General features: G+C 36.8%; 1 protein-coding gene across 4 annotated transcripts in view; it reads right to left on the reverse strand.

The window, feature by feature from the left end:
* The window catches only part of recql5 (RecQ like helicase 5), a 73,716-nt gene that overhangs the window by 8,026 nt on the left and 52,162 nt on the right, over positions 1 to 13,528 (reverse strand). For 2 of the 4 annotated variants that reach the window (XM_008104436.3, XM_008104438.3), the window contains 9 exons: positions 13,150 to 13,246; positions 12,237 to 12,273; positions 11,065 to 11,123; positions 7,700 to 7,773; positions 6,088 to 6,187; positions 4,773 to 4,913; positions 3,940 to 4,556; positions 2,609 to 2,687; positions 508 to 759 (listed from right to left, as the gene is read on the reverse strand). In XM_008104436.3, the coding sequence (XP_008102643.1) occupies positions 508 to 759; positions 2,609 to 2,687; positions 3,940 to 4,556; positions 4,773 to 4,913; positions 6,088 to 6,187; positions 7,700 to 7,773; positions 11,065 to 11,123; positions 12,237 to 12,273; positions 13,150 to 13,246 (1,456 nt within the window). Of the gene's footprint in view, positions 1 to 507; positions 760 to 2,608; positions 2,688 to 3,939; positions 4,557 to 4,772; positions 4,914 to 6,087; positions 6,188 to 7,699; positions 7,774 to 9,011; positions 9,737 to 11,064; positions 11,124 to 12,236; positions 12,274 to 13,149; positions 13,247 to 13,528 lie in introns of those variants that run through there. The other 2 variants (XM_008104437.3, XM_062970611.1) reach the window with 2 other exon arrangements.

Here is a 13,528-nt window from a genome sequence, read left to right on the forward strand (position 1 = left end):
AGGAGACACCGTCAATAGAACAATGGACACTGAAATTGATGGATATACAAAATATGGACACATTAATGCAGATAATCTAAAAAAATACAAGGATAAAAACGGACTGGAACAAACTAAGAAAATACCTAAAGGAAAAAAGAAATTTGAAAATATAGAGGGTGATATTAGCTAAGAGTAGACACTCTTAGGTTCTAAGAACATTGTTTCGGGAGAGAAATGAGAAAAACAAGAATCAAATTGCAGAGCAGGGGAACTGGAAGGTAACGCAGAGAGGAGGGAGGGCCGAGGGGAATTATGTGGTTGTGTTCTTTTTTCTTTTCTTTTATTGCTTGTTTTTCTGTTCATATGGTCACATGTGGCTCTCTCTTTTTATTGTATCACTAAAACTATAAATAAAATGTTTTTTTAAAAAAGAAACTATCTAATCTAAAGGGCAACACAGAAAGTAAAAACAATTTTTAATTTCTATTCAAATGGGAGAACACATATCTGTGACTCACAACTCACCTTGGAAGCGAATCTGCCATCTTTGTAGAAAGGGGTCAGGTATTTCACAACAATATCTGCTGTTTCTTTCAGTGATAATGCTTTTGTAGGTGGCTGGATGATTTTGGTGGTGCCTTCTTTATCAACTTGTGCTAAGTTTGGATCAAATGTTACTTTCTTTTTCACCAGTCCCCCAGCTTTTCCCTCTAATTGCAATAATATGGATGGTGTAGTTGTTATTCTGAGCCTCTTTTCAGCAGGGCTCTCCAGATCCTTGAGAGAGGAACAGAGACACATGAAAAAATTATCATGTGGCTAAAAGCTAAGCAGACTTTCTACATAAATACTGTGTGCTCCCAAAACACCCAACCTATCTGGTTTCTAAGACCTGATTACCATAATGGGAGACTACCTGGATATACACTAGGATAGGGGTTAGGAAAGAATCAATCCTGAAATCCTGATGTTGCTGCTTCCAGAATTGGCAATACTGGCCAAATGCCCCAAGGTTTGACTCAGTGGAAGGCAACTTCCTACATTTCCATGTCTCAGGGGAACATGTATGCCAGTGCCAGGTTTTGCATGTTGCAGATTCCCAGTTTGTTTGTTCATGCTTTCCTAATGTCAAGAAAACGTATATAAACTTTTAAAATATAAAAGTAGGAGGAAACTAAGCCAGAGATTTGTCTCAATGGTCCCTAGTTAAAATGTATGTTCAGAGACTCAATCGTATCTGCATAAACATTCTGTATAACTGTGAGTGGGCATGTAGCCCTGATCAGAGGAGAGGGCCAGATGCAAGGGAATAGCTCAGCTGTTTCAAACACAGTTTGTAAAGAAGAAACACTTATCTCAACATAGCCTTAATGGGAAATGACCATAGTAGAAGTAATTATCTGCATATGAGCTTTTTCACCTACTTGTAAGAGAAACCTCCTGAAACATATATAGGAACAATTCTCCATACACAGAATAAAATGGCTTGGGATTTTTTAAAAAACAGTGTCCTGATTAATTTGTTCTGGGGCTACACATTGCTATATGCGTAATAACCAAAAAGACAAGACAAAAAACGTACTCATGAGCTCTTTCACAAACATGAATAATAAGAATGAGACTGGGATGCAAATTAATTCAGGAAAAAAGCAACCTAACAGCTTTGGGCCCAAACTATACACTAAGGAACACAAAAAAGGCTCTTAGGCAGACTGCCAGTGTCTTCTCTGTGCCTATTCAAAAACATTGTGTGTCTTGAGATACCCCATCATCTCTTCTTCATCAGGATAAAGGAAAAGGCATCTTTATGAAACCTCACTATGACACCAATGATTAGTAGCATCTAACTCACCTTAAGCCATAGCTATGAAAATCTTCACCTGCTGCGGGAGCTATTATAGAATTCACCAGTTATTGAAATCATGTGTCCCCTAAAGAAAACCGCTGGCCTAAATAATTTAAAACTTACTTCTTTTCAGAATTCGTCTTCATAAATACTAGTATACTGGATTTAAATTGTCCTATCAGAATTAATTCCGTTTTTTTTCTAGAATTCAGTCACTCAGTGCAACGGTTTCACTTTACTGTGATTTTTGGAGGGGACAGGGTGAAATATAAATTTACACCTTACAGCTAATTAATGAGGTATCTCCCTAATTTCATTATCTACCAAGAGATACTACAAGAAGTGTCCATATTTTTACCACATATTAATACTTATACTGGAATCTGCTCCAGTTGTTTTTGCCAGAGACAATGGACAGAAACCTGGAGGATTTCCATGAGGCAATCATCATGAAATCACACTGATTTGGGGAAGAAATAGTTCAACAAATATAGATAAATCCAAAGACTGTCCTATTACAAAAGACAGATCAACATAGAGTGCTGTTGTCATCGATGTATCTGCTACTCCAAACATCTCAGTTCCTCACACAAATTCCAATGGCAACATCTTAGCTTTATTTTAGCAGTTGTAACAGGAGCTTTCCTACACTAAAAGTTCTGAAAAATAAGTAAGAAGCAAAAGCTCAAAACAAAAACAAAAAATATAATTTTGTTCATGTCCTTGGAATGTTTGTGTGAGCGAGAAGAAAAACACCAAATCTTAATAACAGTATCTCACCTCAGTTGATCCTGGTCTCTTTCCACTATGATTTTCATTACTGTTGGTCATTTCCTTTTCTGTCAAACATCTAGCACTACTAGGAAGATAAATAATCAGATAGGTTTGAATGTGTAATTATTCTTCAGAACAATAATGGAGAGGAAGGAAAAGGTTCTCTATTCAGTCAACTGGTTTTCAAAAACTTTCTCATGGAATGGGTGAGAATCAGATTCCATGGATTAATAACATCTGTAACACGTTCTAAAACTGTTAAAAGATTTGACCCAGAAACTGCCTGTAGCCACCTTAAGACGCATACAATTTTCTCTCATCCTCTTATAATAATTGTAGCAATAAATGCAATACTTGAAGCTAAGGAAATGCCTGTCTTAGGTCTACCATGCCCACAACTCCAGTTTCAATTCTAATTATGCATTCATCAGAATACTGACTGAACATTATTCAAGACAGCCATGGACTATGCACCAACATTTATACTTAAAATCAGTCTCTGACAATAATCTGGATTCGACTAGCCTTTGCCTAGCCCTTCATAGTTGCCCATGTCCATTCTGAAATTCTGGCCATTGGTATTTGGAACAATTTGATGGAGAAGATTGAAAATGGATTTTATTTTTTGTGGTTGTTTTAGCAGGATTGTATGTTTTTGTTTTATGATGTTTGACTTTGTTGTATGGTCTCCTTTTTGGCAATTGAATGTTTTGCCTTGTTGGAAACAGTCCTGAGTCTTCTAGGGGAGATAGGAAGGTATAGAAATATTATATTATTATTATTATTATTATTATTATTATTATTATTATTATTATTATTATTTTGACATATACTATGACACAATTCTGTAGGGTAAAATATCACTGTAGAAAAACAGCTTAGACTTTCACCCTCCTTCAAGACACTATTCTCCCAAATCCTTCTAAAATCTCACTAAGAGGATACCACTCCTTTGGGAGACAATATGAGGTATTTTCCTACATGTCTCTCCCTACTGAGGTGGGGAATAACAGATTAAAATACAGCAATAGATATATAACAGAAACATGAACACTAATTTAAAATATACAATCAGCTTAAAAGGCATACATATTAAAACCAAATCAAATTTAAAAATGCTTAATTTAAAAAACATATTAAGATATTAGCCATTAATGCTGTTTTGAAAGGGTACCCAGATGTTGGTTTTATGATGGCAAACCATTCCACAATTTGGGAGAAACTGATGAAAAAATTCTCTGGTTATCAGTTGCTAGTCTGGTCCTCACTCAATGAAATAAATACTCCCCAAAAGACCCAAGCTAATAGGGTGGATTACATGGCTTGAGTTTACTCACCTTGATTTTTCAAGGGTTGATCCTAAACATAAGGATTCTGCTCCTGAGCTGTGACTTCTCAGACTCAGGTCTTCTGTTTTCTTAGATCTGTCTTTTTCTGTCTGGGATGTGTCTATTTCTTCTTTGGGAACAATTTCAATTTCCTGTGACAATGATTTCTCCTTGCATACTCTTTGAGAAGGCAACTGAGGTAGTTCCTTGAGATAACTGTTTGGCTCTTGTGTCAAATCGAAGGACTTTGATCCTTCTTTAGGGATTGAGAAGAATTTGGCAATGTTTTGCGACTCTTTCTTTGCTGCTTCTGCCAACAACTTCTTCTTCTTAGTGGGCTTGTCCTTTTTAGTGGGACTAATTCCCAAAGAAATAATAGCATCAGAGGGGCCTTTCTCAGGGACGTCATCAACATTTTTGCTGACTTCAACATTTAGCTTGTTCTCAAGAACATTATCAATTTTTACAGGCTCAGGGTCACGGTGAGAGTTCTCCTTCCAGTTTGAGCTTGCCTCTTCATTCACAAGATTAACATCGTCCTCTTCTTTGGCAGCTAGAACCTCTGAAGCAGACTGGAACACGCCCGATGTCATTCTGATTCCAATTCCTACCCTCTTGGGTTTAAACTACATGAGAGAAAGAAATGAGAAACCAGTTGACTAAAGTTTCAGTTTTTGCCGACCAGTCTTACCTCTTGGAAACATGAAATCAAAATTTAAATAAAAGATCGCAAATTATGTTTGGAAAGCATTAACAGCATTAATTCGGGGAAAGACAATCTAAGAGGTAATTACAGAAAGTGAACATTATAGGTAAGATCAACAATAAATATCTCTACTAACCGTATTCACTTTGGATGCTTGAAAATATTCATCCTCAGTTGTTACAGTAGGTTCAGTCTTCACCTTGGCAGTGCCATTGACTCTTGTGATAAGAATGGAAAAAAGTTCTCCATCTTTTGAAGCTTTGTTAATTTCTGATACCTTTGTGCAGAAAAGATTAAAAAAGTCCTAAAGTTTTACCATCACTTACAGAGCATTTAATTCAAAAACAGACACTCTGTGTAAGGAAATGTTCACAAATCATTTTTGTCCAAATTAACTACTGAAAAATCTTCTCTGGTCATGTCTAGTGAGTGAGACACTAGAAGAACCACCAAAGCCAATGTGTAGTAGAAAGTGACAGACCTTTAGATAAGCAGGGCCTGAGGAACTTCTATCAACCTGTTCCTAAGAGTGGCTTTGGCCAAAACTGAGATATTTAGGTTGGTGGCTTTCTCAATAACATCAGAAAGTTAAGTGGCCCAACAAGTGTCTCTGAAGGATACAAGTGCAAGTTATTCCTGCATCAGGTGACTCTATAATTACCTACACCGGGACAGACCACTGGAACCCCACTTCCCCACCGTCAGGGTTTTTCTGCTGCTGTTGGACAGAGAATCCTGGGGGCAAAACTGAGAGAGATCCATGACTCCAGCTAAGTCTCTGTAATCAATGCTAAGTTGCTATATTCACCCAGAAAATCTCCATCAACAGAGACACATATGTTACCAGAGTTGGCTGGGGAAATGTTTAAGTATTGTAAAAAGTCCATCTCAATCTGAATTTATTCATCTGGAAGGTTCTGATAATGATTAGTGTGATTCGGAATCACCATGCTACCTTTTAGGCCTTTGTAGAAGTCACAAGTCCTTTCATTATCTCAGCTATAACATTTTAGGGAGTGTGACTTAAAATCATGAATTAGAGCCACTGGTACTGCTCACTTAAAATAGGAGCAATACCAGTGGATAATTCTTAATGACTTCAGAAAAGAAAAATAAACATATTCCATGCTACACTTTATTTTAAAGTGTCCTAGATGTATTTGTCTGATCCTTACTTGAATCCTAAACTGTAGAAATTAAGGATGTGTACAAACAGATTTTCTAAGAGAAATGGCAGTGGAACAGCAGGTAGTAAACAATGTTTTTCCTTCAGACACACACAGAAAATGTTTTCTACTTATCCTTTCATGGAGTCCTATGTTTTAAATGGTCAAGAAAGCAGGAGACACAAACAAATTTTGTACCTTTGGATCATTAACTGTAACTGTAACTGTAATCACTTCTCGGCCTTTGGGCTAAGATCATGTGTAGTGTAGTGTGTAGTAACATACCTTCTTTAGAACAGTTGCTTTATACAAGTTGGCCATTTTGCTTGACTGGAAAGCTTCATACTCCATTTCCACAGCCCATGATAGGGTATCCGAGCTAGAACTAAGAAGGGGGAAATTTGTTTGCTTTACTTCATTGCAAAACTATCAAATTCATACTTTTTGAAGCAATGAACAAACTGGAATGCAGTTATCTTGTGCTCTGAATTTTGCAACACAGTTTTCTAATAAAAATTTATACACAAAGGAACAGGTATGGGGAAAATGAAAAGAAAAAATTACATAATAGAGAAAGTAGCATACAAAAATTAGTTCCATCTTAGAAAAAATATACTTTAAAATGCAGATGAGTCTACATGTGAGTCTTCCCTGTGGCTGTGATATACATGGGCATCCTACAATGGTAGGATGAAATATCCTCACCTCCCATGTATCTGGATAATGGACGACTCATGTGGACTTCAAAGAAACCGCAAACCAACTAGAAATATGGCAATGAAAATAAAAGATTGAAAAAAATGTGAAACTGAGAGGAGCCAAAAAAAGTTTATCCATTCCTAACTGAAAAACGCAAATAGTTTGAAAAACTCACTGGATGTACTTTTCCAATTGCGAGAAAGAACTATACCCGTAAAGGCTGAAATCAAGACTGGTGTAGAAGCATGGCAAAACTAGCATTCATATGTTGCAACTGTGGCTGAGATTTTTCCTTTGGAATGTTTTTAGTCAGTAATTCTACATCACTGGCAAATGAAATACTGAATCCTCCTCTCTGGTAACCACATACGATACTTAACTTATGCAGTATACTGCTACTCTCTAGTGGGGACAAAAGAGAACTGCAACCTTTGGAAAAGAAAGGATTTAGCTGTGGAGCTGTTCACTTTTAAAAACTAAAAGTTGTTGTTGCTGTTTTATTACCAGATGCAAAAATGACTACACAAACATATGTTTAGGCTTTGATTGAAGTCGATATTGCTGCTCCAAAAGGACAAAGATCTTGGGTTTGAATTTAACTTGAAGCATGTTTGGTTTTTAACTTGAAGCACACTATTTGTAAGTCTTTATTTCTAGGTCTCAAGGCATTTTTCCCCAGAAGATGGCAATGATACATATATTATTTATAGCCTGACATGTACAGAGACTTTCCCAGGACAACTTTAAATAGAAATGCAATAATGCAATAAAAATAGTAAGAGTGGCACAACAAAAATCTAAAAATAAGAAAACACCAATGTTTCTTTTGCTTCTAAAATAATAAAATTTAAAATTGGGGTGTTGAAGCAATGAGATTTGCTGTTGATATCAGATTTAAATACGGATGAGGGGGTGGGTGCCAGTGCATGTGAGACTCCTGTTCTCCCCATATCCTTCCATCATCACATGGGCATGGAAACAAACAAACCAAAGGGCCAGTGTAGAATATGGAAGCTTGCATATACACTTTAAATGGCAAACACATAAGGGGCTCTAGAAGAGACACAGGGAATCAGTATGAGCATCCCACATGCCCTGAAAAAGTGACCTTTTCTCGCCCTGCATATGTGCCTGACACATGCCAATAGTAGGGACAAGGAGAAGAGACCTGTGAAACTCCTGGGTTATAGTTCCCTACCCATCTCTTGCTGCTGCTGCTTGTTGGTTGCTGCTCAGTGCTTCTTCCAGCATCTTCAGGCAGTGCTCTCTAGCCTAAAATTGAGAGACAACACTATCATGGAAGAAAGTGAGGCGTTATCTTTAAACCTGTGCTTTTAGGGAAAGTACAGCTATTGTCTTTTTTTTCTTTTCTTTTTTCTTTTTTTTGAAAAGGTAACATATTCTTCAATCAAAATGTTTATTTTGATATACAAGCAGTCCCCAAGTTGCGAACAAGATAGGTTCTGTAGGTTTGTTCTTAAGATGAATTTGTATGTAAGTCAGAACAGGTACATTTTTTAAGTGTAACTCCAGCCAAATGTATATATTTTTAGCTTTGGATAGTATAGGGAAGGTTTAACACCCCTGTGGTGTTTGCTTTGCTGTCTGTGCCCCTGTTCAGATTTCACCTCACTTTCTGTCCCTGTGAAAGTTGGATTTAGAAAAATTTGGCTTGTTGTGGATGCAAGGATTGGTGATACAGTTTCAGTTGAAACATCCTTTCTCTGTGATAACTCTTTCAGCAGTGAATTTCCTTTCCGAAAGGGAGAGTTCTTTCACTTCCTGTTGTCTCTCCCCCCGTTCTTAACTGAGAGTTGTTTGTAAAGCAGTTGCCTGTATAGTGAATCAAATCTAGCTCATCTCCCATCAAAAGATGCAGTTCTTAGACTCATATGAACAAGCAACATTTAGGAGGAGTTCTAACAGCACAATTCAAAGTGCTGGTTATGACCTTTAAAACTCTAGACAGTTGAGGTCCAGGCAATTTGGCTGACCACATCTCCTTGTACGAACCTGCCCGGGCCCGGAGATCTTCAGGAAAGGCCCTTCTCTCAGTCCCACCTCCATCTCAAAAACGGTTGGTGGGAACGAGAGAGCAGGCCTTCCTTCTCTGGATTCCCCTCGACTCTGGAACTCCCTGCCCATGGAAGCCAGAATGGTTCCCTCCCTGCTGCCCTTCCAATGGCAGGCTAAAACCTTTTTATTGAGACAGGCTTTTAAAGATGAAGATGTTTAAAATCAATTCAGGAGGTGCTGTGGTTTTTAACTTTGAATTTGTTTAAATGATTTTTAACTGAGATTTTTTAAATACTGTTTATATTTAATTCTGTTTTAATGTTTATATATTTGTATATTTTAAATGGTTATGCTGATGCTTTTATGTTAAGCCGTTTTTAGTCCCCTTCAGGGGAGATAAAGCAGGGTATAGATATAATAATAATAATAATAATAATAATAATAATAATAATAATAATAATAATAATAATAATAATAATAATAAAAAAATAAGGATCTGCGCGCATCATCCGAAAATACATCACACAGTCCTAGACACTTGGGATTTTGTGATATGAAATCCAGCATGTCTATCTTGTTTGCTGTGTCATAATAAAATAATAAATAAATAAATAAATAAATAATAACAATCAGCTCTTGTAAAACTTTCTGATGCCACAATTCAGAGCAGGAAATGTGTGGGTAATAAAATGGATTTCTAAAGGATGAATTCACCTCATCTCAGAGGTAGTATTTAAATACAAAGTAAACAACGTCATACATGGGATAAAATTCTGTGTTAGATAATGTCATTGTTTCTTTGGCCTTAAATTAAGGAAACACTTTCATTTAGGAAACTCTTCAAGCTTGGGAAAGTTGCAAACAGGAAAAACATTCATGTTCATCACAATGTTGCTATTAAGATGAATATTTTATTTTTACATTAGTAACATGTAGGGAATGCTAATTAAATGAAATGATTATTCTTGTTGAACTAGGACGTCTAATTTAGTAGTACACAAATAAGCAGGACAGAATACTGCTCTAAATATTATTTTCTTACCTCAAATGTCTTTTACAAAAGCAATTATTTGTCCGGCTCTCAAGGCTACGAGTACATATGTTCCTCTCACTGGGTTGTTGAGTGTTTTTCGGCCTGTATGACCATGTTCCAGTAGCATTCTCTCCTGATGTTTCACCTGCATCTGTAGTAAGCATCCTCAGAAGTTTGTTCAGAGGTCTGTTGGAAATGAGGCAAGTGGAATGTATATATATCTGTGGAATGTCCATGGTGGGAGAAAGAACCCTTGTCTGTTTGAAGCAAGTGTGAATGTTGCAATTAGCAAGTTTGATTAGCATTGAGTAGCCTTGCAGCTGCAAAGTCACTAAGGGCATTTGCAAAGAGGTAGCCTGGCTGTTGTGCCTGGAGGCATCCTTTGTTTGGGAGGTTTAATTGGCACTTGACTGTTTGCTGTCTAGAATTCCCCTGTTTCTGAGTAGTGTTCTTTATTAACTGTCTTGATTCTGGTGTTTTTAAATACTGGTAACCAGATTTTGTTCATTTTTATGGTTTCCTCCTTTGTTGAAATTGTCCACATACCTGTGGATTTCAATGGCTTCTCTGTGTAGTCTGACATGACGGTTGTCAGAGTGGTGCAGCATTTCTGTGTCCTCAAATAATATTCTGTGTCCAGGTTGGTTCATCAAGTGCTCTGCTATAGCTGATTTCTCTGGCTGATTTAGTCTGCAGTGTCTTTCATGTTCTTTGATGCGTGTCTGGACGCCACATTTGGTGGTCCCTATGTAGACTTGTCCACAGCTGCATGAAATACGGTAGACTCCTGCAGTGCTTAGAGGATCCCTCTTATCCTTTGCTAAGAGTACCATTTGATGAATTTTCTTAGTGGGTCAGTAGACTGTTTGTAGGTTGTATTTCTTCATCAGCATCCCTATGTGATCAGTGGTTTGGGTGGATGTTGTTGATGTAGTCCAGGAACTTGTTCAGTTCTTCTTCTCCATGACTCCAAATGGTAAAGGTGTTCCTCTCACTGTTGTTTATTTGAACTCCAAAATTTGTTGCCAAATTCAGCAGTGGGACAACACATGTTATTCCGTTTCTCATCACGATTTTGATCAATTTATCCTAATACACTCTGCAAAACTAATTCCAATAGTACAGTAAATGAAATTCATGCCACCTGCACTGTTGGTCTGCTATGGAAGCTCCTGAGCCGTTCTTGGTAAGAAGCAAACCCTTTTAGAATGAGTAAAGATTAGCACTCTCAAAAGACTGCAAGCAGAGTTGTTTTGTGAAAAGTATGGGGCAGGAGTCTTTCCTAGTGATGCTGGGAGTGTGGAGAGGGAGGAGAGAGAAAGCGTGGCCCCTTAAAAAAATTGGTTCTCCTCAAATGACATCTCTCAAGCATTCAGTGTTCTACATTTAAAGTTTCTTACTGTGGTTTCATTTCTCCAATCTGTTTTCATCTTTAATATTTTCTTGCCCCAGTCTGAACCTCATGACCTTATCAGGTGGCAACAGACTAAATTAATCTCTCAGAATCTTCTTACCTTCACTGTGATCCTAGCAATTTTCCGGCTGGCTGCATCCTTCAATGGACAATCGGCATCTACCACAACAGACACACACAAATTCAATTGTCACCTCCATGTATTTTTTTATACAATGCCTTATTGCTCGCAAAAGATAGACAGATTAATTTTGACTATATATGATTCCAAGGTAGGAAGTTGTATTTGCCACTTTTACCCATACATTTTCAGTTTAATAACTCTCCTTTTCTGGAGAGTCCAACAAAACTATATTATAAATCAAATTTCTCTTACATTACTTAACCATTGTTGGTCTCTTGGAAATGACAAGGAAAACAGCAATTAGCTTTCTATACTTTATCTTTTTTTTAAGTGGGGGTACATTTTTCTCATACATTTTCCTGCTTTGTTCCATTTATGACATGATACAGTTTTTGTGTGTAGAGGACGAAAGGGCCAATTCTTCTGGTGCTGATTCTCCTATATATATATTTTTTAGCAACAAGATGAAATATTTACTATTTTTTCAAATTCTGAGCACATCAAAATATGAAATTCCTTTATTTTCTAACTGTTTGTTTTTTGCTTATATTTCAGTTTCCCACTTTGTTATGCTAGCATTGCACTCCTCATGTTTTAACAGTATGTAAGGTACCCAAGAGACCAAGCAGAAGGAAGGAATGGTTAAAGATGATAAATTCTACTTCCCCACATGCCAGAAACCTTTTTCCTGAGAGCTGTGTCGCATTAGTCATTGAAACAGCATTTAAAGCTTGTGATAAAATGTATTGAAGAGTTATAGATAAGCTGTTCAGTCAGTGTCCCGTAAGTTCATACAACTGGTATACATTGCCATTATCAATAGATGTGTAAAGTGAAATCACTGGGACTGCGATAGCTTCCTGACATGGAGCTTGTTCTCAAAAAACATCCACTATTTGCTTTGGAGTAGTCAGATGAAGTTAAAAACAGTTCACTTAATAATAATTTCATGCTACTGGACTACATTAACTCTGGATTCCAAACATGTATTTCTGAGCTCTTTAGTTTGCAAGAGGTACTTGTTGTTGTAAACAGTGTCTGATATTCTGTAACAGTTTGCTCAAGAGCTCAGAAAGGACAGATTTTCAGAAGGAATTTGAAAACTTTATCTGAATCATTCTGATCTATGGAATAGTATAGAAATTTACCTGGAAGGACAAAGTTATCCTTACTGGGTTCTTTACCCTGAAAGAAATAAAATTAGAAGGGGGGATCAGACATCTGAATCAGAAACATCATCATCAATTGTCACATTCTACATTTTTTTTCAGATTCTGGTACACTTGCATAAATATAATGAGATATCTTTGAAATGGGATCCAAATCTAAACATTAAATTATGTTTCATATACACATTATACACATAGCCAGATTGTGTACAATGAACCACCAGAAAGCAAAGAAGTCACTATTTTAGCTACCAATGTGGACAATTTCAGATTCTGAAGTATTTCAGAAATCTGCATAAGCAATATTCAACTTGTATAATTAAAACATACAAAAAGTGAACATTAACATGAGGTTAAATTGTTGAAAATATAAAAACAATTTAAAATTAAACTTGCATTTGATAGACCACATCAGCTCTAGACTCTGATACAGAACATATGTCATCCAGTAGCCACCATCTGCTCTCCCACAGAAAACCATATTTAACAATCTAGAGCTGATGTGGTTTATCTAATGCAATGGTCAGCTCTGCAGAAAGGAGCAGAAATAAAATAAAATAAAATAAAATAAAGATGAAGGAGGTTTGTGGACTGGATTTTCGTTTTCGCGGCCCATTGCTGGGCTGTGGCCCTCAGGTTGAGAACCACTTCTCCAAACCCTTCCCTTTCCCCTTCTGTATTCCTTGGAGCTGCAGAAAAATCAGCTCTGGGGATTTTCTAGGCCTCAGGGGCAGGTTTTTGGGGTGTGTGGAGGACTGCAATGGAAAGGAGATTGCTTGTTTCTGGTCTTCTGCCAACAAAAGTCAAGCATTGGATACTGATTTACCTTAAGTGGGAATAAGTCCCATTGAACTTAATAAGGCTTATTTCTAAACAGACTATATAAAATTACCTTACGCAATTTCATCTGTTTCCTGTAAAAATTATTCCATTCCTTTTTCTGATTGTCTTCATGAGCTTCAGACACCCCCCCTCCATCTTCATCATATCTAATAAAAGTAGCCCAAGGAAAAAAAATAGGAATGCATTGCTTTTTTTTTTTAAAAAAAAAAGGTCATGCAAAATTACAACAAATCTTGAATTTAGGAATTAGATCACAATTTCTCAGATATGATTTATGACAATTTCTGATATGACAATTTCTCAGATAACTGTGAGGCCAGATTCATTTCTTACAAGCCATAATCCAATTCAATGTTAGCCATTTCCTCAAAAGTAATAGCAACTTTTGTATTTCTCTCACCAAGTCCAAATGCCTGTGCTCATATTAT

Source organism: Anolis carolinensis, chromosome 2, assembly GCF_035594765.1.
Source record: "Anolis carolinensis isolate JA03-04 chromosome 2, rAnoCar3.1.pri, whole genome shotgun sequence".
Lineage (NCBI taxonomy): Eukaryota > Metazoa > Chordata > Lepidosauria > Squamata > Dactyloidae > Anolis > Anolis carolinensis.